This window comes from Juglans regia, chromosome 14 (genome assembly GCF_001411555.2).
Source record: "Juglans regia cultivar Chandler chromosome 14, Walnut 2.0, whole genome shotgun sequence".
Taxonomy (NCBI): Eukaryota; Viridiplantae; Streptophyta; class Magnoliopsida; order Fagales; family Juglandaceae; genus Juglans; species Juglans regia.
The window spans coordinates 12,091,252-12,113,785 of NC_049914.1; the positions used below are offsets into that span (position 1 = coordinate 12,091,252).

Here is a 22,534-nt window from a genome sequence, read left to right on the forward strand (position 1 = left end):
ACCTAGTGCGACTTGCCCTTGCAGCCTGCTTGAGACATTTGTTCATACTGATCACTGCTATATCATAACCAGTGGTTACGGCCATCAAAAATTGTCATTGCAGATGTGCTAGTAGCTTTGCAAAAATCGCCAATATTTGCTTCTGTAGAAGTTTTGTGAATGGTTTGTTCCAAACTGCATTCATTATTAGGCCTGTTGACGCCAATTTTCTGTACATAAACTGAAAAAAGAAAAACATTGAAGGAAGAAACAAAAAAATAAAAAGGTCAAAAGCAACATCAAAAATTAAACGAAAAACCTTTCAAATAAAATTCTCAAAATTAGCGGATTAGAAAATAAGAAAAAGAAAAAATAATACATATGGGATAAAGAAAAAGAAAAAATAATACATATGGCAATTACAACCGTTCAACCCAGCTTAGCATAATCATGCAAGAAGAGAAAATGGACCCCCCCAAAAGAAAATCAATCTAATACTCCAACGCCATCAAGGTCCTTTCCTCGCAAAGAATGTGGCCACAGCAACTCCAATGGATAACAACATTCCATTTATACCGAGGCGCATTGCTCCAGACGCGTCCACTTTGGCAGCAACAGCAACATCACCGGAGGGACTGTTGGTAGCAGTTGTCGTAGCATCTGGCTTGGAGAGTGTTGGGGCTGCTGCTACTTTTGGCTTAGGAGAAAAAATGTCTAGAGGAAGAAGTACTTTGTCCACTTGATATATAGCGAGCTGGTTATCCAAATATATCGTACCACCCAATGTGGTATTCACAAGGCCGGTCGAGATGTTTACTTGATTGCCGGCAGTGGTCACGTTTAGCGGGAATTCACCATCGCTAGTATCTCCAGCCTCTGTCGGCACTGGATTGCTCAAGGTCTGAAAGTTTGACAAAGCAACCACGGTGTTCAAGATGTGAAATTGTATTAATTCTGTCTTTTGTAGGTCAGACAGCGAGTTTATAGTGCCTGCTTTGAGGTTTGAAAATGCACTATCTACTGGAGCAAAGATGGTAAACCCAATGTTTGAATTGTTGAGCTGCCCGAATAGTTGTCCTGCCACTCCAGTGCTCTTTAAGAGGCGGATAAATACCGAGTAGCCATGGGCCTTTGTTAGGATTTTGATGATGTCGGTAGGACCTTTTTGTATGGGGACTTGGGCAGACTGGACTGGGGCATTTGCTGGCTGGGTCGGGGGCGTGGCGGCTGGGGCTGGTGGTTTAGCGGGTGCAGTTGGGGGAGTGGTTGGTTGAGCTGGAGCAACAACGGGTGGGGATGGAACCGCAGCAGGCTGGGCTAAAGTTGTTATGCTATGGAAGAGAAAAATAAGTAGAATTGAGAGGAGGGAGAGAGCTTGCTTGGTCATCCTTGTAGTACTTGCTCCGTACGTGGATGGGTGTGTTTAGGTTGGGAGATTTACAAATGAAGAGTGGTGCTTGAGGGGCTTGATGAGTGTAGGAGGGAAGATATGGCTTTTATTGAGTCCGAGAGAGAGTGAATATAGGTGAAAAGTAGTAACTCTAGTTGAAATCCATAGTTTGTTTGCAGCTTATCCGTCTTGGAGAGGTAGAGGAATCTATGGATAGTGTGACAGATATTGTTGTTTCAGCAACTAGTTTGCTTGGGAAGGCAAGGAAAAAGAGGGGGGATCTCAAATATTTTTTGTGCGGGTAAATGAGAGATGAGATGCATATCATTGCTTTTGCTTTCGCAAATGATTACTCTTTAGCTGTAAAAGCTTACTGGAAAAGCTGAGACGAAAAGAGACTTCTGAATCTAAATTCTTTTCCCGTATGTTGTTGGTATAGTTCATCAAATTTGATTGGATTGATATAGTTCGTCATTAATCCTTGAGCTAATCCTGCATGAGCCTATGGAATCTCCACTCTTAATGGGGCTAAGGCCACACCATACGTACCTCAGTGCAACCCAATTGGAAGTGCAATTAAATAATCGCAAGGCTAAGTTAGCAACGGACTTGACTAGATTGCTTTAATTTCTTGCACCTGCGCCACTACCATTTCTAGTTGAAGGAGGCATACATAGAGGTTGCAATATAAACACTATTGTGAAAAACGATGACAATAAAGTAAAAGTAAATACAAAAGAATAAGCAATCACACACGACACAATGATTTACGTGGTTCGACAAATTGTCTACGTCCACGGGAGCTATAGAGAATTTTTATTTCTCAAGGAATCACAATACAATAGTGGGGGCGACTACAATTCATATTGTACAGCCATATGTTATAAAATAACATATATATATATATATATATATATATATATATATAGTCAAACGGGCAAAAAAAACCCTAAAAGCCGTGTAATAGCGATATTCGCTAGAGCGGTGTGTCAAGCCCGCTCGAGCAACATCTGTTTCCCACAATTCCTCGAGCCATGTGTCAATCAGCTCTTCAAGCGAACTCTCTGACTTCCCTCCGCTCGAGCAGTGTCGAGCGAACTCTCTGACTTGCCATCACTCAAACGGTCTCGAGCGAACTCTCTGACTTGCCATCACTCAAACGGTCTCGAGCGAACTCTCTGACTTGCATTCACTCGAGAGGCTAGAGACCCTGCTCAAGCGGTGTGGACCAAACTCCACAATACTCAATAATTCTCCCACTTGGAGACTGGTACACCCTCCACCTCTGCAACTCACGGCCCCTATCTTCATGCTAGAAGACCAACTGAAGTTGCGTACAACTTCAGTTTCTCAAATGTAACACCCTTTGTCAACATATCAGCAGGGTTCTTACTTCCACAAATTTCCTCAAGTAAAAATTGTTCATCATCTAATAATGATCGTATAAAGTTATACATGATCTAAATGTGCTTAGTCCTGGAATGAAACGTTAGGTACTTGGTAAGGAATATGGCACTCTGACTGTCACTGTAAAGATTGTCCTTCTGATTCTTTTTACCCAATTCCTCCAAGAAGCCCTGTAGCCAAATCATCTGCTTTGCAGCTTCTGAATCTGCAATATACTCAACTTCTGTAGTAGACAAAGAAACCGTGTTCTATAGATTGGAACCCCATGAAACTGCAGTACCACCCAGAGTGTAAACAAACCCTGTGGTACTCTTTCTGATATTAGTATCTCCAGCTAAATCAGCATCAACATAGCCCTGCACCTCTAAGCCCTCTCCTAAGAAACACATGCACGTTTCTAAGGAGCCTTTTAGGTACCTCAGAATCCACTTCACTGCTTCTCAATGTTATTTTCTCAGGTTACTCATGTATCTACTCACAACTCTCATTGCATAGGCAATATCTGGTCTAGTGCAAACCATAGCATACATAAGTGAACCAATAGTTGAGGCATAAGGAACCTTACTCATATAGTCTTGTTCCTCTTCTGACGTTGGTGACTGATCCTGGCTGAGTCTGAAGTGGCTGCCCAAGGGTATGCCAACTGGCATGGCCTTGTCCATATTGAACATGTTGAGTACCTTTTTCACATACTTAGCCTGCGAGAGTCTTAATGTGCCTCTGACTCTGTCTCTAACAATTCTCATGCCAAGAATTTGCTTTGCAGCTCCCAAGTCCTTAATTGCAAAGTGCTCTGATATCTGCTTCTTCATATTATTGATCTCATCAATACTAGCCCCTACAATAAGCATGTCATCCACATACAGCAACAAAATAATATAAGAATTGTCAAACTGTCTAACATAGCAACAGTAATATGCCTGACATCTAATGTACCCTGCACTGCACATAAAACTGTCAAAATTCGTGTACCACTAGGAGCTTGTTTCAAGCCATACAAGCTCTTCTTCAGTCTGCAAACTGAATCTTCATTTCCTTGTACTACAAACCCCTCAGGTTGATGCATGTAGATGTCTTCTTCAAGGTCTCCATGAAGAAAAGCTATCTTCACATCTAACTGCTCAAGAAATAAATTTTTAGTAGCAATCATAGTCAATACTAACCTGATGATTGTGATCTTTACCACAAGAGAAAAGATCTCAGAATAATCAATACCCTACTTCTGCTGAAAGCCTTTTACAACAAGTCTAGCATTGTACCTCTTACTGCCATCATGCTCAGTTTTTACCCGGTACACCCACTTGTTATGTAACAACTTCTTTCCTGATGAAAATTTTGTCAACTCTCATGTATGATTCCCTAACAAAGAATCCATCTCATCTTTCATGGCCAGCTCGCACTTGCTAGAATTTTCATCTTGCAAGGTTTCTTTATAACTCTGCGGTTCTCCATCATCTGTCAACATAATATAATTCAAAGTATGTGAGAAATATTGTGGAGGATGAATAGTCTTAACTGACCTGCGAACTGCAGTTGTAAGAGTGGACGACTTTAGATTTGACTGTGGAATAATAGGAATGGGTGTACTAGACCCACTCTCCCCGTCACTCACATCTCTGCACTGCACTGTGGCCTCTGGCAGGTCATCTAATCTCACAAACTCGGACTCTAAAGGAGCTGCTTCAGCAACTGTACTGGACTTGTCCTTGTACACAATCTTGTTATTGAAAATCACATTCTTTCTTCTTATAATCTTCCGACCCTGATCATCCCAGAAACGATAGCCAAATGCCTCGTCTCCATAGCCAATGAAATAACATTTCCTTGACTTAGCTTCAAGTTTACTCCTAGCATCAGAATCAGTAAGAACATAAGAAAGACATCTAAAAATTTTAAGGTAAGAAAATGTGACATTTTTCCTGCTCCAAGCCTCCTCAGACAATCCACAATCCAACGGAACCGATTGCCATCTTTTATCAAGTAGACGGCAGTGCTGACTGCATCTGCCTAGAAAGTAGGTGGTAACCCAGCATGCAATCTCATGCTTCTAGCACGCTCATTTATGGTTTTGTTCATACGTTCAACAACTTCATTTTATTGTGGTGTCCCAGGAATGGTCTTCTCCATTCTGATACCCTAAGCTGCATAGTATTCCCTGAACCCACCATCAATGTACTCACCACCATTATCAAACCTCAAGCATTTCAGCTTCAAGTCTGTCTCTGTCTCAACCATGGTCTTCCAAATTTTGAACACACTAAATACATCATATTTATACTTCAAAAAATAAATTCATACATTCCTGCTATGGTCATCAATGAACGTGACATAGTAATGAGAACCTCCAAGAGATGCCGCTAGGGAAGGTCTCCACGCATCTGTGTGCACAAGATCCAGTTTTCCTATATTCAATGTTCTACCACTCTTCAAGAAACTGACATTCTTCTGTTTTCCCATAATGTAACTCTCACAGAAACTGAGATCAACTGACTTCAGCTCTGGTAGCTTGCCTTTTAATAGAAGTTCTTTCATGCCCTTCTAACTCATATGGCCAAGCCTGCAATGCCACAAATCTGTTGTGCTCTCTACAACGGTAGTAGCAACAGTATTATTTAAACTAGTAGTCATATAGAGTATACCAGTTTTCTTACCCCGAGCCAATACCAATGTCCCTTTGTTGACATTCCAAGTGCTATCTGAGAACACTACTGAATGGACACAATCATCAAGCTGCCCAACAGAAATGAGACTCTTCTTCAACTCAAGAATGTATCTGACCTTCTCCATTTGTTCTTATTAGAGAGTGCAATGTCAATGTCTCTCATCCTTACTACGTTCAAAGCCTCTCCATCAGCCAGGTATACCTTCCCAAAATCACTTACAATATAGTTCTATATTATCTCCTGATGGGAAGATGTATGGAAGTAAGCCCCTGAATCCGGTATTCAGTCATCAATTGGACTATGAACTGTAAACAATAGTGCATCATGTACTTCTTCAATTACCACATTAGCACTATCATTCTCGGTCTTTTTGGAGTTTCTGTAGTTCTTCTTTATGTGGTCAGCTTTGCCACAATTCCAGCAAGTTGCCTACTGATCAGGCATTGACTTGCTCTTGCCCCTGTTCTTTGATTTTGATATACCTCTGTTTGAGTTTATGTCTTGTGCTCTCCCCCGAGAATCAACATTCAGTGCTAAACTCGAACTTGAGGTCTCGCTTGAATCTCTCATGCACACATCCTCAGCCAAAATCAAATCATGAATATCATCATATTTCAACTTTGACTTACCGGTAGAATTACTGACAGCCATTCTCATGGCTTCCCAACTATTTGGCAGTGATGTCAATAGTATCAATGCATGTATCTCATCATCAAATTAAATTTCAACAAACGACAATTGAATTGTGATAGTATTAAAATCATTCAGATGTTGTGCAACAGACGTACCATTTGTCATCTTCAAATTGAATAATTTTTTCATCAAATGTACATTGTTATTTGCTGACGGCTTTTCGTACATGTCTGACAAAGGCATTATGAGATCCGCAATCGTCTTCTCCTTGATGACGTTATGTGTAACAGATCTCGATCCAACAGGTTCCAATCAGCAACTGACATGCTGTCCGGCTTCTTCCCCAGCAGTGGAAGATGAAGTCTCTTCCCATAGAGGTAATCCTCTATCTGCATCCTCCAGTATCCATAATCCGTGACATCGAACTTCTCGATCCCCAATACTTTCACTTCCTCTCCAGCCATCATTTTTATTCAGACCCGAACCTTGACTCTTGATACCAATTTTTGTGAAAAACGATGACAATAAAGTAAAAGTAAACACAAAAGAACAAGCAATCACACACAACACAATAATTTACGTGGTTCAGCAAATTTCCTACGTCCACGAGAGCTGTAGAGGATTTGTATTTATTGATGAATCACAATACAATAGTGGGGGTGACTACTATTCACACTATACAGCCATATGTTATAAAATAACATATATATAGTCAAACGGCAAAAAAACCCTAAAAGCCGTGTAATAGCGATATTCGCTCGAGCAACGTGTTGAGCCCGCTCAAGTGCCATCTATTTCCCGCAATTGCTCGAGCCATGTGTAAAGCGGCTCTTCAAGTGAACTCTCTGACTTCCCTCCGCTCGAGCGGTCTGTCGAGCAAACTCTTTGACTTGCCATAGCTCGAGCGGTCTCAAGCAAACTCTCTGACTTGCCTTCGCTCGAGCGGCTAGAGACTCCGCTCTAGCAATATGGACCAGACTCCACAATACTCAACAAACACAATCTATAAGTTTAACACAAACACGATACGAAATAAGTGAATACGGATTTGATATAAATGGATAATTTGGATCAAAACGGATTGACCCGTAAAACACGATTAATAAACAGATTAATTGCGAGTCAATCTGCGAAACTTACAATCAACTCATAACACGACTAAATTCTAATATTTCCAAATTTTTTAAATTGTTAGTTATATGTTTTTTTAAAATTTTTTGATGGGATGTAATATTAATATTAGTATTTGACTATTTAATATCTCAAACTATTAATATTTTTTTTAAAATTTGTAATTTTATTTTAGGAAAATATTAATTTTCTTATATGTTATTTGTTTGGATACTGATAGTAAAATATCTTATTATGAATCTAGTTGTAATTGTGAATAATTTATATAGTTATCCTTGTATTATATATGAAATTATATCAATTGGATTAAAAAATAAATATACAGGTCAGCTCAATCCATTTATATGAAACAGGTTGAGCATATCATGTCTTATCACCCATTATTTAAATGAGTCGTTTTAGGATTTTAGGACCTGATCCATTTAATTAAACGAGCCATGTTCAGGTTGACCCATATAAACTAATATTTATGACTTGATACAAGATGAACCGGACACGCGATTACGAATTGCCACCCCTAGGCATACATGCACCTTGGGAGTATTAACATACAATATTTCGTTCAAAACAATGAAGTGGTAGATCTATACAAAGAACTTATAGAAATGAATTTGCAAAATGATATGATTTAATATGATATATCAAATTTAATACTTTACAATAAAAAGTGTTTTAGGATTTTCATTCCACGTCAAGTCAGTTTGTAAGTACTCTATATAGACCATGCATTTGGCATACACATGGTAATTATTTGTTGGAACTTATTTAACTTAATCCTAATGTACCCTTCAAGTTTTTGTCTCAAGGGTAACTCAAAAACGACTACAGAAGATAACTTAAGGCTTGGTTTGGATGGCTAGATGAGATAGTTTTATTTCATCTAGTTTTATCTCATCTAGTCTGTACAGATGAGAGGGTTTTGGACATTCAAACGGTTAGTATTTCATCTTTATTTTATATATAAATTTTTAAACTCATCTCAAACAAATTCAAAAAAGTCAAAACTATCTCTTTTATCTCACTATCTAAATATAAACTTTTTTACAAACTATCTCATCTCATATTAACTCAAAAAATCTTACTACTATTCAAAATATCTTATTTTATCTCATCTGAATTGTCTATCCAAACTGAACGATGGTGAGTTGAGATGAGATGAATTGAAATGAAAGTTGAAAGTTAAATAAAATATTATTAAAATATTATTTTTTAATGTTATTATTATTTTACATTTAAAAAAGTTGAATTATTTATTATATTTTGTATGAAAATTTAAAAAAATTATAATAATTAAATGAGATGAGTTAAAATCAACTCTCAACCCAAATGAGGGCCTTAATCTATTCTTACTTCCTTTCAACCAACAGACAGATCAATAGAAGAATATAAAATTAAACTAAAACAAAGCCAAAAATAATAGTATTGCTCCTTGTAGAGTTTTTGTCTAATAAAGCATGTAATTGATTGTCTTTTTCTTCACTTCATATCAGGCAGTGGCACTGATTGGAAACCAACTCCATTAATTGGAATTAGTTTTAACTTTTTCCTCTGTGTATCTAACTATATATAACTATATATATATATCTCTCTTTCAACAGCTTTTTTCAGAAACACTGGTCCTTAATTACTTTGGGTAAAAAATCAACGAGTTATATTTAACCCATTACATATTTTACAAAATTTAACAAACATATATCTTTTTTTTTTATGAATAGCAAACATATAAAATTTAATTGAATCTAAGTAGCAATCCTATAAGTAGTAAGATAGGTACGACCCAATCTTGTATTTCACTATTATAATTGTACTTAATTAAATATTTCCCTTGTGAAATATATAAATATAAATAGATTTTGAGAAATAAATAATAGAAAAATACTTTAATCATAAAATATTTTTATAAAAATAAATTCACAAATAAACGTGATTTAATATAATACATCAGATTATAAATTATTTTTACTATAAATAGGTCTAACATATCGCATGAATTAACGTCCAAACAGATAAATGCAAGATTAAGAGCGTAAGTCATAAAAAATAATTGAGTAGCTAGAAAATGAAAAGGACGTGACAAGTGATTGGCAAAGAAAAACGTAACTACTAGAAAGTTCAAAAGGGAAAGATTACATTAATTATTTGAGAACACTCGATGAAAATGACGACCGTTCAAACCAACGCAGCAAAATTAATCACACGGTTCTAGACAATTAATGTACTCATCACTCAAAACATATATACTGCATCATCTTTTTTTCTTTATAGCATAGATAATGCAGCAACAAAAACAGAAACTCCGACAGACACCATTACTGCTTGTCCTGTGAATTTCACTGCATCAGAATTAACCACTGTAGAAGTAGTAGTAGCACTGGTACTGCTCTCTGGACTGCCTGCTGTCTTCTTCTTAGCCTTAGGTTTGGTTGGGGCCGGTGCTGGTGCTGGTACCGGAGGCTTTGCGACAAAAATATCCAAAGGAAGAAGCACTTTGTCCACTTGATAAACAGCAAGCTGATTATCAGAATATACTGTACCGCTCACTGAGGCATTGACAAGACCAGTCGAAATGTTTACTTGGTTTCCGACTGAGGTCACATTTAATGGATAATCACCAGGGTTGGTATCTCCTGCCTGCGTTCTCAATGGGTTGCTCACGGTTTGGAAGTTTGCCAGAGAATAATAAGTTGGTAAGGTGTGAAACTGTATGAGCCGGATCTTTTGTTCATCACTGAGAGAATTTAGAGTACCGGATTTGAGGTTTGAAAACGCAGCGTCGGTTGGAGCAAAAAGAGTAAAGCCATTCTTTGTATCGTTGAGCTGCCCTTTGATTTGGTCCGCCACTGCACTCCTCTTTAAGAGGCGGATTAGGATCGTGAACCCGCCAGCCTTTTGGAGGATTTTGGTGACGTCAGGAGGGCCAGGTGGGGTAGGAGCATCAGCAGGCTTAGTTGGAGCATTGGCAGGCTGAGCTGGGGCCAAGGCAGGCAAGGCTGGGGCCTGAGCTGGCTGGCCTAAAGTTGTGGTGCAGTAACAGAGAAAAACAAGTGAGAAGTAGAAGAAAGCTTGATTTCTCATCTTTGTATGCATGGTGGTATGCTTTTCGGTTGGGAAATTTGCAGATGCAAGATTGATATGTAAGTTGCTGGGAGTGATTGATGTGTGCTGAAGGAAGAAGATAATGAGAGGCTTTTATAATGGCTGGGAGAGAGTGAATTTAGGTGAAAGATTACAATTTTTGTTGCAAAACCTCAATTAGATGTTAGCAGCTCATCTTTATATGATTGGTGGGAGAGTGATTGGATAGAATCAGAGATTTTGCCGTTTTAGCAACTAGTTTGCTTGGAAGGACAGCAAAAAACATATGGGATCTTAAAGGTGTCATATTTTAGTTGGTAAAGATGTAAAAGGATTGCTTAGCCTTCGCCTACTAAACTATGAACTTTTGCTTTTAAAAACTCATGCTTTGCATGCTACAAGTCTTTAAGGAGAGTCAGCACACCTGGTCTTCTTCCCTACTCCCACTACAACTCTTGTCTCTCAGGTACTGTGCTTTATATTCTTTCCAGCACTATGATTGCCTGGGAAACGAATGAAGTACAAAGATTATTTTGAGTTTTCAGAAAATATGTTATTTTTGGGAATAATTTTCTAAAAAAAGTTTTTAAAACACTGCAATGTTCACCTCTGTCTTCTTTTTCTCTATTTTCCTTTCAAAAGACTACCGTCCTCATGAATCTTTTACTAACTCACAAACTATTCCCTGTACTGTACATCATCTTTTGCATGTTCTAATTCATTGCAAACGAACATTATTGTTCTTGTTCTTGTTCTTGTTCTTCAAATAGTTGGTTAGCGTCCATTTGCTTGCGTGTATAAACGAGTTTGAGTACGCCGAGACGTCTATTCTGAGAATAATCCCAAATACTATTATATACACAACAGAGAACAGAGGAAATTATCGAGGAGAGAATCATGGTGTTTTTAGTGAGTCAAGGAAATGTTCAATTACATAATTACATTCAGTGAGTTGTACGGCTACATTTGGATATTGAGATAACTTGAGTTGAGTTATTACAGTAATATTTTGTGGATCCCATTGAAATGAGTTTAACTTTTTTAAGTTGAGATAGGTTTAATTTTTTAGGTTAAAATATATAAAATAGGTTGATATAAGTTTAACTTTTTTTTTAGAAGTAGAAAAAGTAGTGGGTTACATCAATAATTAGTTTGAGATGAGTTAAGTTTAGCTCAATAACCAATCACAATTAATTTAAGTCGATATATGCTGCTTAGTCTCGTTTTGTCATTATCCATGCCTGTTTGGATATAGAGGTGAGATGAAACTATCTCATCTCATTATTCAACTAATAAGTGTTGTTGTCCCTCGTTAAGCATCTGGCATTGAATTTTTTGTGCAGTTTCATTTCTTCAATGTTTTCATCTAATCATTATTCTATTGTAGGGCTTGATCGGTTCTCCCATTTGGGTTTTTAATAACTCATTTTTTTTAATGAGGTTTTTTAATTTCTTATCAGGGGTTTCAAGTTTTTTGACTAGTACGGACAAAGTTCCGACCAATTTTTAGGGTGCACAAATCTTCTGGATAAGGAATTTTTCATAGGTGCACCTCAGTTAATTAAATGAGAAATTCTTTCCATCCAATTAACCCTAAAGTCTGAAGCAAAATTTTGAACTGGCATGTTTGGATAATGAGATGGAATGAAAATTTAGTGAATAATAGTTAAATGGTTTGAGTTAAGATGGTTTATTAGGTTTTGGCAAAGAATAAAGAAAAAGTTGAATAAAAAATTATAGAATTAAAAAAATAAAATTTTGTTTGAATATTATTTTTTAATATTATTTTTGTTTTGAATTTTGAAAAATTTATTTAGTTTTTTGTGTTTTAATTGAAAGTTTGATAAAGTTATAATGATTAAATGAAAATTTTAAAATTTTGAAATTGAAAAGTATTTTATATTTGAATTATATTTTATAAGAAAATTATGAGAAGTTTTGAAATGAAATGTGTTTGGGAAGCTAGATGAGTTGAGAACATTTCATTTCATTTCAAAACTTCTCGTAATTTTCTTATATGCATAGTTGTAAACTGGTTTGTAAATAGTAGCAAACTTGTTTGTAAATAGTAATGAAATGATTTGTAAATAATAGTAAATAGTTTGTAAATAGTAGTGAAATAGTTTAAGTTAAGACGTTTTATTAGATTTTAAAAAAAAAAAAAAAAAATTGAATAAAAATATTATAAAAGTTAAAAGATTGTTTGAAAATAATTTTTTTAATATTATTTTCGTTTTGAAATTTGAAAAATTTGTATTGTTTTTTATGTTTTGTTTGGAAGAGAAAAATGTGTATTGGGGGTTTGATGTTAGATAATGTTTAGATAATAATTAGATTAAAAAGTTAAAGATTTGAAATTGAAAGTTTGATTGATATTTTGGAATGAAATTATAAGAAGTTTTAAAAATATCTGAAAATGTTCTATCCAAACGAGGCCTAGAGAGATAGTGATGTATTTTGTTGACGTTTTTGTTTCCTTGGATTTCTAAGGAAGGAAAATATGATATGCTAATCCAAACTTTGTGATATGATTGATGCTTGGGATAGTTCCGGGTCCTTAATTGCCTCTCCCAATTTAGAGCCAAAAGAGAGATGGTTACCAAAAACATTGAATTGACCATTTTATTCTTTAATATGTAACTTTTTTACTTTTAACTAATTATTTAAAATAAATGCTGTAAACTTGAAGGTGAACTAGAGTGCGGGCTAGTAGTAATTCTCCTCTCTTTTCTCTCTAGAATAGAGGTGGAGCAAATTCGTGCTTGGCACGTGAGGCAGTTATAACAGAATTTGGAGTGGCTGGGTGGTGGTCCTAAGGGGGGAAAAGGTATCTGACAAGGTGGTCGTTGAAGGAAGGAAACGTAGCAGGTGGTACACTGAGTGGTACCGACGAGGAAAATGGCGTCGCCGCCCAATATCGGGGTGGTTTGAAGGTGGTTTGTATCACATGCAGAAGGGTTCTCTCCTACACTGCGGTGACCAATCTTTGTAAAAAGCTTTACGGGGTTGGCTCTGTTAAAAAGTTTGGAAGAAAAGATTACGATAGTATATTGATAATGGAAGAGATGGCAGGGAAATGGGAGAAGCTGAAGCTTACGGAGGAAGAGGACCAGGTTTTTGTTGTAGATGAATGTATCTCGAATGAAGTTGAAGACAAAGGTGGGAGGAGCCTTGTGGGGAAGGTACTGACTGAGAGGTCCATAGGAAAAGGAGTTCTGGAGGCTACCATGGCTAAGGTGTGGAGAATCTCCAGGCCTGCATCATTCCGAGAGGTAAGAACGAATGTTTTTGTTATTACCTTTGCAACAAGGGATGATAAACAGAAGATTTGGGATGGGAAACCTTGGTTATTTGACAACTCCCTAATTGTCATTAATCTGTTTGACAGGTTTATCCAACCAGCTGAACTGTCGTTTACAGTAGAGAGATTTTGGGTACAACTTCATGACCTTCCACTTGCTTGTATGAACAAGGAATGTGGGAGACATATAGGGAGTGTGGCCGGGAAGGTTCTTGATGTGGTCACTGGGGAGGATGGATGTGGATGGGGTCAGTACTTACGTGTTAGAGTGGAAGTGGATATAAGAAAGGTATTGGTAAGGGGAAGGGTGATTTCTGTGAAGGGGAAGAATGTGTGGATCCCCTTTAAATACGAAAAATTACCTAAAATCTGTTTTGATTGTGGGAAATTTTCTCATGATGGTAAGGAATGTGGTAAGAAGGAAGGAACCTCTATGCAAAAACAAGAGCAGTATGGTTTATGGCTTAGAGCAGCTCCTTATGGTAGGAAAAACGTGAGGCCTGGCTTTACTGGAAAAAATGGGGAAGATGACATAAATGAGCCTGTGCAAGTCCCAAGTGATGTAATGGGTGGAAATGATAGCAACATGGGTGGAACAGAATCCTCAATGGCTCCAAATGATGTGGATAAAGGCAGTCAAGAGAACTCATTGCAAGATTCAAAGGAAGCAGAAGGGAATGATGGGGGAAAAGATTTAGAGGATGTAGTTGTTGCATCAGATATGAAAATTGGGGAAAAGGTGGATGGGGAAGGGTCTGTGGGTAGGAAGGAGTTAATTCCTCAGCATACAAAGGAAGGAGGAAGGTGGAGGAGGAAGGTAAGAGTAAATGATGGGTTTTATGAGGTGGCTGTAACTCAAGAAAAGCTAATAAGAGGAAGGAAGGAAAAAGGGATTGCTGCGATAGAAGGACCAAGAAAGAAGAGCAAAAAGGAAGGGAAATTTGAAAGTAATGCAATTGTATTGGTGGAGGCTGTAAAGCAGCCCCACCAACTACAATGAAACTTCTAAGTTGGAACTGCCGAGGGCTTGGGAACCCTCGGACAGTTCAGGATCTTTACTTTTTAGTAAAGGAAAAGAAGCCCCATTTAGTCTTCTTAATGGAGACAAAAATGCATAAAGGGAAATCTGATTGGTTGATGAAAAAAGTAGGGATGTCAAATTGTTTTGAGGTGGATGCAATAGGTAAAAGTGGAGGACTAATGTTGTTGTGGAACAATGAGATGGTGGTTGACATTTATAATTTTTCTCAAAGGCATGTTAATTGCTGGATTCATGACATCACAGCTAAAGACAGGTGGTTATTCACTGGATTCTATGGGCATCCAGAGGTGCAGAAAAGAAAGGAGGTATGGAGGATGCTAGCTTCATTCAAACCTGCTAAAGGTATACGTTGGTGTGTGGCAGGTGATTTCAATGAAATAACCACAAATGATGAGAAAGTAGGGGGTAGACAGAGGAGTGAAAATCAAATGGCAGTCTTTAGAGATGTTCTGGAAGAAAGTGAGTTGTATGACCTGGGATGGTGTGGGGATAAGTATACTTGGAGCAATAGGCATGCTGATGATACCTTTACCAAGGAACGCTTGGATAGAGTTGTGGTTAATTCTAATTGGTTGGATCTCTATTCTAATAATAAGGTAGAGGTCATGCCTGCAAGGTGCTCTGACCATAAACCTTTGTTGCTAGTTTTTGATAGCTTAAGGGGAGCTGGGGAAAAAAAGAAAAGATGGTTCAAATATGAAGCTGCTTGGGCTTTGGAAGAGGAATGTAGTAAAGTGATTGAAGCTGAATGGAGACAAGACAGTCATGAAGGTTCCTCATCTTCTGTGATACAGAATCTGCTTACTAACTGTAGTTCAGCTTTGAGCAGGTGGAGTTACAAGATTGATGCAAATAGAAGCAGGGAACTAAAGAGCAAGACTGAGTTATTGAAAAGATTGCAAGCTGAGGAGGATAGAGAGAATATCACAGAAATTAAAAGAGTTCAGGAAGAGGTGGGTACCTTACTAGATCAAGAAGATATTAAGTGGAAACAAAGGGCTAAAAAGAATTGGTATAAGCTGGGAGATAGGAATACCAAATTCTTCCATGCATGTGCTAATCAAAGAAGGAAAAAGAACATGATTTTACAGATCAAAGACACTCATAACAGGCTCTTTAATGAACCTGCAACTGTGGAAATGGCTTTCCATAGTTATTTCAAGAGCCTTTTTACAACATCCAACCCATCTGAGGAAGACATAGAGGTCTGTGTTCAGAACTTGTCAGCAAAAGTCACAGAGGAAATGAATGAGCATCTGTCCAGACCTTATACCAGAATTGAAGTAGAAGAGGCATTAAAAATGATGGGGCCTCTTAAGTCTCCTGGCCCTGATGGCTATGGTGCGTGCTTCTTCCAACAACATTGGAGTATTGTGGGTGATAAGGTGGTGGCAGCAGTTTTGGAGTCTTTAAATGGTGGTAATATCTCTCAGTCCTTAAACTATACCTATATTGCATTAATTCCTAAGACTAATAGGCCTGTGCTGGTTAGTGAATTTAGACCAATAAGTCTATGTAATGTGGTGTACAAGCTTTGTTCTAAGGTTATTGCAAATAGGTTGAAATCTGTTCTGTCTGTTATAATATCTCCTAACCAGAGTGCTTTCCTTTCGGGAAGACTCATTTCTGATAATGTAATGTTAGCCTATGAAGTGTTACATACAATGAAAACAAGGCTGAAAGGTAAGCAAGGGAGCATGGCACTGAAGATGGACATGTCGAAGGCTTATGATAGGATTGAATGGAAGTTCCTAGAAGCTGTCTTGAGGAGACTAGGCTTTAATCAGCAATGGATTAAGCTTGTGATGAGTTGTGTGAGCTCAGTGAACTACTCTGTGCTAGTGAATGGGAAACCAGGGAGGAAGTTGATACCATCAAGGGGTTTAAGGCAGGGAGACCCAATTTCTCCCTACCTCTTCATTCTTTGTGCTGAATGTCTCAGCTCTCTTTTGAATTCTGCTGATCAGAGGGGTATTATCAAAGGGGTGGCAGTTGCTCGAGGTGGATTGAGAGTCAATCATCTGCTATTTGCAGATGATTGTGTTTTGTTTGGAAGAGCTAATGAGGAGGAGTGGAAACAATGGTGCAGTATTCTAAAAATGTATGAGGTTGCTTCAGGCCAGTTTCTGAACAAGGAAAAATCATCCTTATTTTTTAGTACAAACACCTCTGCAACAGAAAGAAGAAAGATAAGTATTGTAGCAGGTGGGGTGGTTTGTGGATCGTATGAAAAATACTTGGGCTTACCTACTATGGTGGGCAAGTCTAAATATAATACTTTCAGAGGTGTTAAGGAGAAGGTGTGGAAGAAAATTGATAGCTGGAAAAACAGTTTTCTGTCTCAAGCTGGAAAAGAGGTTCTTATCAAAGCTGTGTTGCAAGCTATTCCCTCTTACACTTTGGGGGTTTTTAAACTGCCTGTTTCTTTGTGTAAGGAACTTAATTCCTTGTATGCTAGCTTCTGGTGGGGTCACAAAGGAAATGGAAAGAAATTGCATTGGTGGAATTGGGAAAGAATGGGGAGGCAGAAAGGTGAAGGGGGTATGGGATTTCGAGATATTGAAACTTTTAATGCTGCTATGCTTGCTAAACAAGGCTGGCGCCTCTTGACTAATCCTTTGTCTCTGGTTGCCAGAATTTATAAAGAGAAGTATTACAGAAATACAGAATTCTTAAGTGCTAAAATTGGGATCAATCCTTCATTTATTTGGAGAAGTGTTTTATCAGCAAGGTCTCTTCTGAAGGAGGGGTTACAGTGGAGAGTTGGTAATGGGAGCAAAGTTAAAATTTGGGGAGAGAAATGGCTACCAACTCCTGTGACTAAATGTATACAATCCCCAATAACGAGTCAATGGAAGGAAGAGAAGGTGAGCAAACTGATTGATCCAATTACCAAGACATGGAAGGAAGGGATTATCAGAAACTTATTTTCATATGAGGAGGCCTCTGTCATTCTCAAGATACCTTTGAGTAGGCTGGGCAGTGGTGATAAACAGTTTTGGGGTTGTACTAAGGAGGGAATCTTCACAGTGAGGAGTGCATATCATCTTGGCATGGAGAAAAAAAGAAGAACTCGAGGAGAGACATCAATGGTTGAAGGAAGTGCTGCTGTATGGAAACAAATGTGGAAATTGGAAGTGCCTGCAGTTGTTAAAATATTTCTCTGGAAAGCCTTGAATAATATTCTTCCTACTAATAGTAACCTTTTTAAGAAAAAAATAGGTGATTGTCCTTTATGCCCAATTTGTGGATCAGATGAGGAATCTGTTTTTCATATATTATGGAGTTGTCCTTCAGCTGCTGATGTATGGGCAGAAAGTAATAGCCCTGTGAAGAAATGGGCAAATGAGGGAGTTGATTTCATGTCCCTTTGGATTAAAATGATTAATGCTCTAAAAAAGGAAGATATTGAGTGGATGGCAGTGGTTATGCGAAGGATATGGCTAAGAAGGAATAGGCTTATCTTTGAGAACAAATTTTACAGTCCTAAACAAGTCATCTTGATGGCTGGGGAGGGTCTGGAGGATTACAAAACAGCAAAGATGAGTACATTTGTATGTCAAGATGGTGGTGGATCACATGGAGCACAGAAGAGATGGGAAAAACCTGGTACTAATGTGATTAAGGCTAATTGGGATGCAGCATTGGACTTAGAAAACCAGAGAATGGGAATGGGAATTGTGTTTAGAGATGAAGAAGGAGAGGTTCTGGCGTCTGTGTGTGATGTAAAACAGAATGTGTATGATCCTGCTCTAGCTGAGAGTTTGGCTTTATGGAGGGCAATAGAGATAAGCTCTGAACTGTCCTTTTCCTTCTCTGAACTTATGTTTGAAGGTGATGCAGCTAATATTATTCAAAGGATCAACAAAGCAGATGAAGACCAGTCATGGATGGGGCACATCATCAATGATATAAAGCACGTTCTTCAGCAAAAGGAGGGGTGGTCTGTATGCTATACTCCTAGAGAAGGGAATTCTGTTGCTCACTTATTGGCAAAACATGCATTACTATGTGGGGAAGAAAGGGTTTGGATCGAAGGGGGTCCCTTTGTAATATGCAATGAATTAGTAAAGGATAAGATGTATTACTCTGAACTTGAGGAAGATATATAAAATATGATCGCATTTCAAAAAAAAAAAAAAAAAACTAATTATTTAAAATTTAAAATCTATATTGGATTAGTCATCACACTTTTTATAATAATAAAATTTTATTATTTTTTATTATTTTTATTTTATTTTCATAATCTTTAATAATTTCCAACAAATCATATTCATTTTTATTTTCATAATCTATAATATAATAATCTCATATGTATATAGATGGTAAAATCTCATATGAATAAAAATCTCATATCTATAATATAATCATTTCAAAAAATACTTTTAAATTTGCTATAAGAATAATGGATTTACTGTAGTTTATAGTTTAGATGAAAATAATTTAGCTAATTCAATATGGAGCAAATTGGATAATATTTGTTAAATTTAAAGAAGAAAATATATTTGACTAAACCAATAGCAATGCTCTATTAGACTCATTTTGACGAGTCCAATCTTCAAAATTTGATAAATTTAGCTTTAAATCACTGCATTGGTTTCTCATATTCCAAAATTTGAAACTATGAGCTACGGTACATTTCAATTGATTTTTAAATTTGAAGATCCATTGTTACTATCCATATTATTTTATTAGTAAAATCATCATCTTTTCCGCCCGTGACAAAGTGAGTTGTCATTCCTCTGCACCAAGAGTACTTTCCATTCTCTTTTTCTTCAGGCGTAAATCCATCTCTGTTTATTCACTGATGTATTAACTCTGTGAAATAGACATTGATTTCATTACTGTTTTGCTCTATTGGGCGTAATCTAACTTGGTGTTCCTTTTAATATACAATCTTTTAATATACATAGATTGGCATAATATGTTTGTTGGATGAACAAATTGTAGATAGGTTTGTTGGATAGAACTTAGAAGAAAGGTTGGCATGATATGAAAAAAAAATTAAAAAATAATATTATTAAAAAAATAATATTATATTATTATTTTGATGAATCCAATAACTAATCTAACGTGGGGTTATGGATAGAGAAATTTTAGATTTATAGAAAATATGTACTTTTTATCTAATATTTTTGAAGATGAAAACGATGGGTCCAATGTCAATGCTCAAAGCTTAGGCATTATTTGCTGTAAAAATGAAGATTAATGTTTATTTTACTTGCATATATTGTTCCCTAATTGCAATTTAAAAGCACAAGAGGGTTGTTGTCATATTTGAGATCCAATCCTTGATGCTGATATTTTGTCACCTCTATAGGCTGGCTGATATGGCATGAATTTATTTTTCTATTTTTCCTATTTTATATCATAATCGAGGTGTACTGGGAAGACACCACCTAGCTATTTTCTTGACTCCTAGCTACTCATATCTGTTCAACTCAGATAGATTGCACTCCCAAGATCGTTCTTGTGTGCGTTTCTTATCCAAGATCGTTTAGTCTATAATACATTTAACTGGAATTGAAAAGGAAAAGTTGAATGCTCAAGCCCATTGACACAACTCTTTAAAAATTATACAAAATTCTTGATTACATAGAAGAAGCTTGAAGGGAAAAAAATGATGAAGGAATAGAAAAGAACAATCAAATAAAAAATTAAACCTTCATTGGTTCTCATCACAAACTGGCATGATACACATGGGACAGGCGAAAATGGCCATTATTTGAAAGCACTCGATCTTGATCCCCGACCATTCAATCCAACTCAGCAAAATCATACCGGACTATAAACTTGGACCCCAAGAAAGAATACTCATGATCTGGTGCATAGATCGTGAAGAAGCTTTCGTCACAAAGACAGTGCTGCAATCACTGCAACTCCAATGGACATCAGCATTCCGTGCTGGGTGAGACTCAATGCACCAGATGCATCAACTGAGGCAGCGCCAGCAGGACTAGAAGCTGTCTTCTTCTTAGTTTTAGGCTTGGGCTGGGCAGGAGCAGGGGCTGGTGCCGGAGGCTTAGGAGCAAAAATGTCCTGGGGAAGAAGCACCGAGTCTATTTGATAAACAGCTAGCTGATTATCTGTATATACTGTACCTCCCACTGTGGTGTTGACAAGCCCAGTAGAGATGTTCACTTGGTTACCTGAAGTGGTCACATTTAGAGGGTACAAGCCGGGGCCGGTATCTCCAGCCTGTGTCCGCACAGGATTACTCACAGTTTGGAAGTTTGACAGAGAAAGAAAGTTGGGCAAGATATGGAATTGTATAAGCTGGACTTTTTGTTGGTCATTTAAAGCATTAAGAGTGCCTGATTTGAGGCTGGAAAATGCGTTATCAGTTGGAGCAAAAAAGGTTATGCCATTGTTTGAATCGTTGAGCTGCTGGTTGAGTTGGTCAGCCACTTTGGTGCTCTTCATGAGGCGGATTAAGATCGTGAACTGGCCTGCCTTTTCAAGAATTTTTGTGACATTGGTAGGGCCGGGAGGTGCCGGCGCCTGTGCTGGCTGGGCTAAGGTTTTGGTGCAATGGAAGAGGAAAACAAGAAGTGAGAGGGATAAGAAAGACTGATTGATCATCCTAAGTTTCTTTTTTTTCTGAGTGTGGGGAAGGGCTGCCTTTTGCCCGTGAAATTTGATAGTGCAAGCAAGAGTGGTCCTTGCAGGAGTGACTAGTGTTTGATATGTGTAGGAAGGAGAAGGTGGAGAGGGTTTTTATCAAGGCTGGGGGAGTGTGAAGTTAGGTGAAAGGGTACAATTTTAGTTGCAAAACCTTAGCTGTTAGATGCTAATTTAGGTTGAGAAATTGAGTGGATAGAGCTAGAGATTTGCTGTTTGAGCGACCAGTTTGCTTGAGAAGACAGCAAAAACAGAGGGGATCTATAGGCAAATAAAAGACATGCATGCATGATTGCTTTGCTTTCACTTTTCAATTATTCTGAGCCATATCCTTGCCATTGCCACTACCTTAAGAAAGAAGTTTCTGTAGTTTTCACTTTGCAAAGAGGATATGATGAAGAGTGAAGAAAGATTATGCTAAATTTGTGAGTTGAGGTCCCATTTCCCCAACCTCATGGATGTTAGCCTCTGACCTGTACCTGCTCAGTGTTTATTGCTCTCTGTGGGCACCTTCGCTGTATCAGTTGACTTTCTATGCTGCTTTTATCCAAAGCTGCTCCACCAAATTCCTTTCAACACAAGCAAATATTGCACCATTTCTGTCGCCCTGTTTCGGTAGTAAGAGAAGTGTTAAAAGTAGAATCGTGAATATAAGTGAAAAAATAATAATAAAATACTGAATAGTAGTTAAAAATAATAAATAGTAATAAAAAAAAAAGGTAAAAAATAATAGTAAAATAATAAATAGTAGTGGAGTATTTATTGGTATCCAAACGTAGTAAAACATGTTTTCATTTATTTTTGTAGATGAGATGAGCTGAGATGAATTAATATTAAAATTAAAAGTTAAATAAAATATTAATAGAATATATTTTTTTAATATTATTTTTGTTTTGTGATTTGAAAAAATTGAATTTTTTATTTTATTTTATTTTATTTGAAAATTTGAAAATTTGTAATGATTAAATGAGATGAGTTAAAAGAAGTTGTGAAAACAAACTCTACGAGAAACAAGAGTTGGGACCAGTCTAGTGTATTTTTTGTTGTTCTTTTTACGGGTTTTGTAGGTTATTAGGGGCTTTCTGAGTTATTTTAGGCAAAGTGTTTTCTTGTATACATTTAATATACTTGGTTTCTCATTTGATATATAATATTTTTTACTTATAAAAAAAAAATTATGAAAACAAACGTGGCCCGCAACACGTCAGCTTTAATTAAAAATAAAAAAAAATAAAAGAAGCAGCAATAGCGGAGCTTGTATATCCTCTCGAGAAAACACAAGGGAGAGAAGA

The 22,534-nt window shown here is 37.1% G+C and overlaps 3 protein-coding genes across 3 annotated transcripts; all 3 read right to left on the bottom strand.

Moving 5' to 3' along the window:
- Nucleotides 1-413: 413 nt before the first annotated feature.
- On the bottom strand, nucleotides 414-1,629 carry LOC108990065 (fasciclin-like arabinogalactan protein 12). The gene has a single exon (XM_018963913.2). The coding sequence runs from the start codon at nucleotides 1,364-1,366 to the stop codon at nucleotides 488-490; it is 879 nt and encodes a 292-aa protein (XP_018819458.1). The 5' UTR covers nucleotides 1,367-1,629; the 3' UTR covers nucleotides 414-487.
- A 7,658-nt stretch (nucleotides 1,630-9,287) lies between these two features.
- On the bottom strand, nucleotides 9,288-10,422 carry LOC108990049 (fasciclin-like arabinogalactan protein 12). Its single transcript, XM_018963896.2, has one exon. It carries the CDS (start codon nucleotides 10,288-10,290, stop codon nucleotides 9,463-9,465), a length of 828 nt encoding a protein of 275 aa, XP_018819441.1. The 5' UTR covers nucleotides 10,291-10,422; the 3' UTR covers nucleotides 9,288-9,462.
- A 9,736-nt stretch (nucleotides 10,423-20,158) lies between these two features.
- On the bottom strand, nucleotides 20,159-21,325 carry LOC108990139 (fasciclin-like arabinogalactan protein 12). The gene has a single exon (XM_018964013.1). It carries the CDS (start codon nucleotides 21,201-21,203, stop codon nucleotides 20,472-20,474), a length of 732 nt encoding a protein of 243 aa, XP_018819558.1. The 5' UTR covers nucleotides 21,204-21,325; the 3' UTR covers nucleotides 20,159-20,471.
- Nucleotides 21,326-22,534: the final 1,209 nt, after the last annotated feature.

Coding starts and splice junctions, on each gene's coding strand:
- LOC108990139 (XM_018964013.1), bottom strand. CDS start 21,203: ATGATCAATCAGTCTTTCTTATCCCTCTCACTTCTTGTTTTCCTCTTC.
- LOC108990049 (XM_018963896.2), bottom strand. CDS start 10,290: ATGCATACAAAGATGAGAAATCAAGCTTTCTTCTACTTCTCACTTGTT.
- LOC108990065 (XM_018963913.2), bottom strand. CDS start 1,366: ATGACCAAGCAAGCTCTCTCCCTCCTCTCAATTCTACTTATTTTTCTC.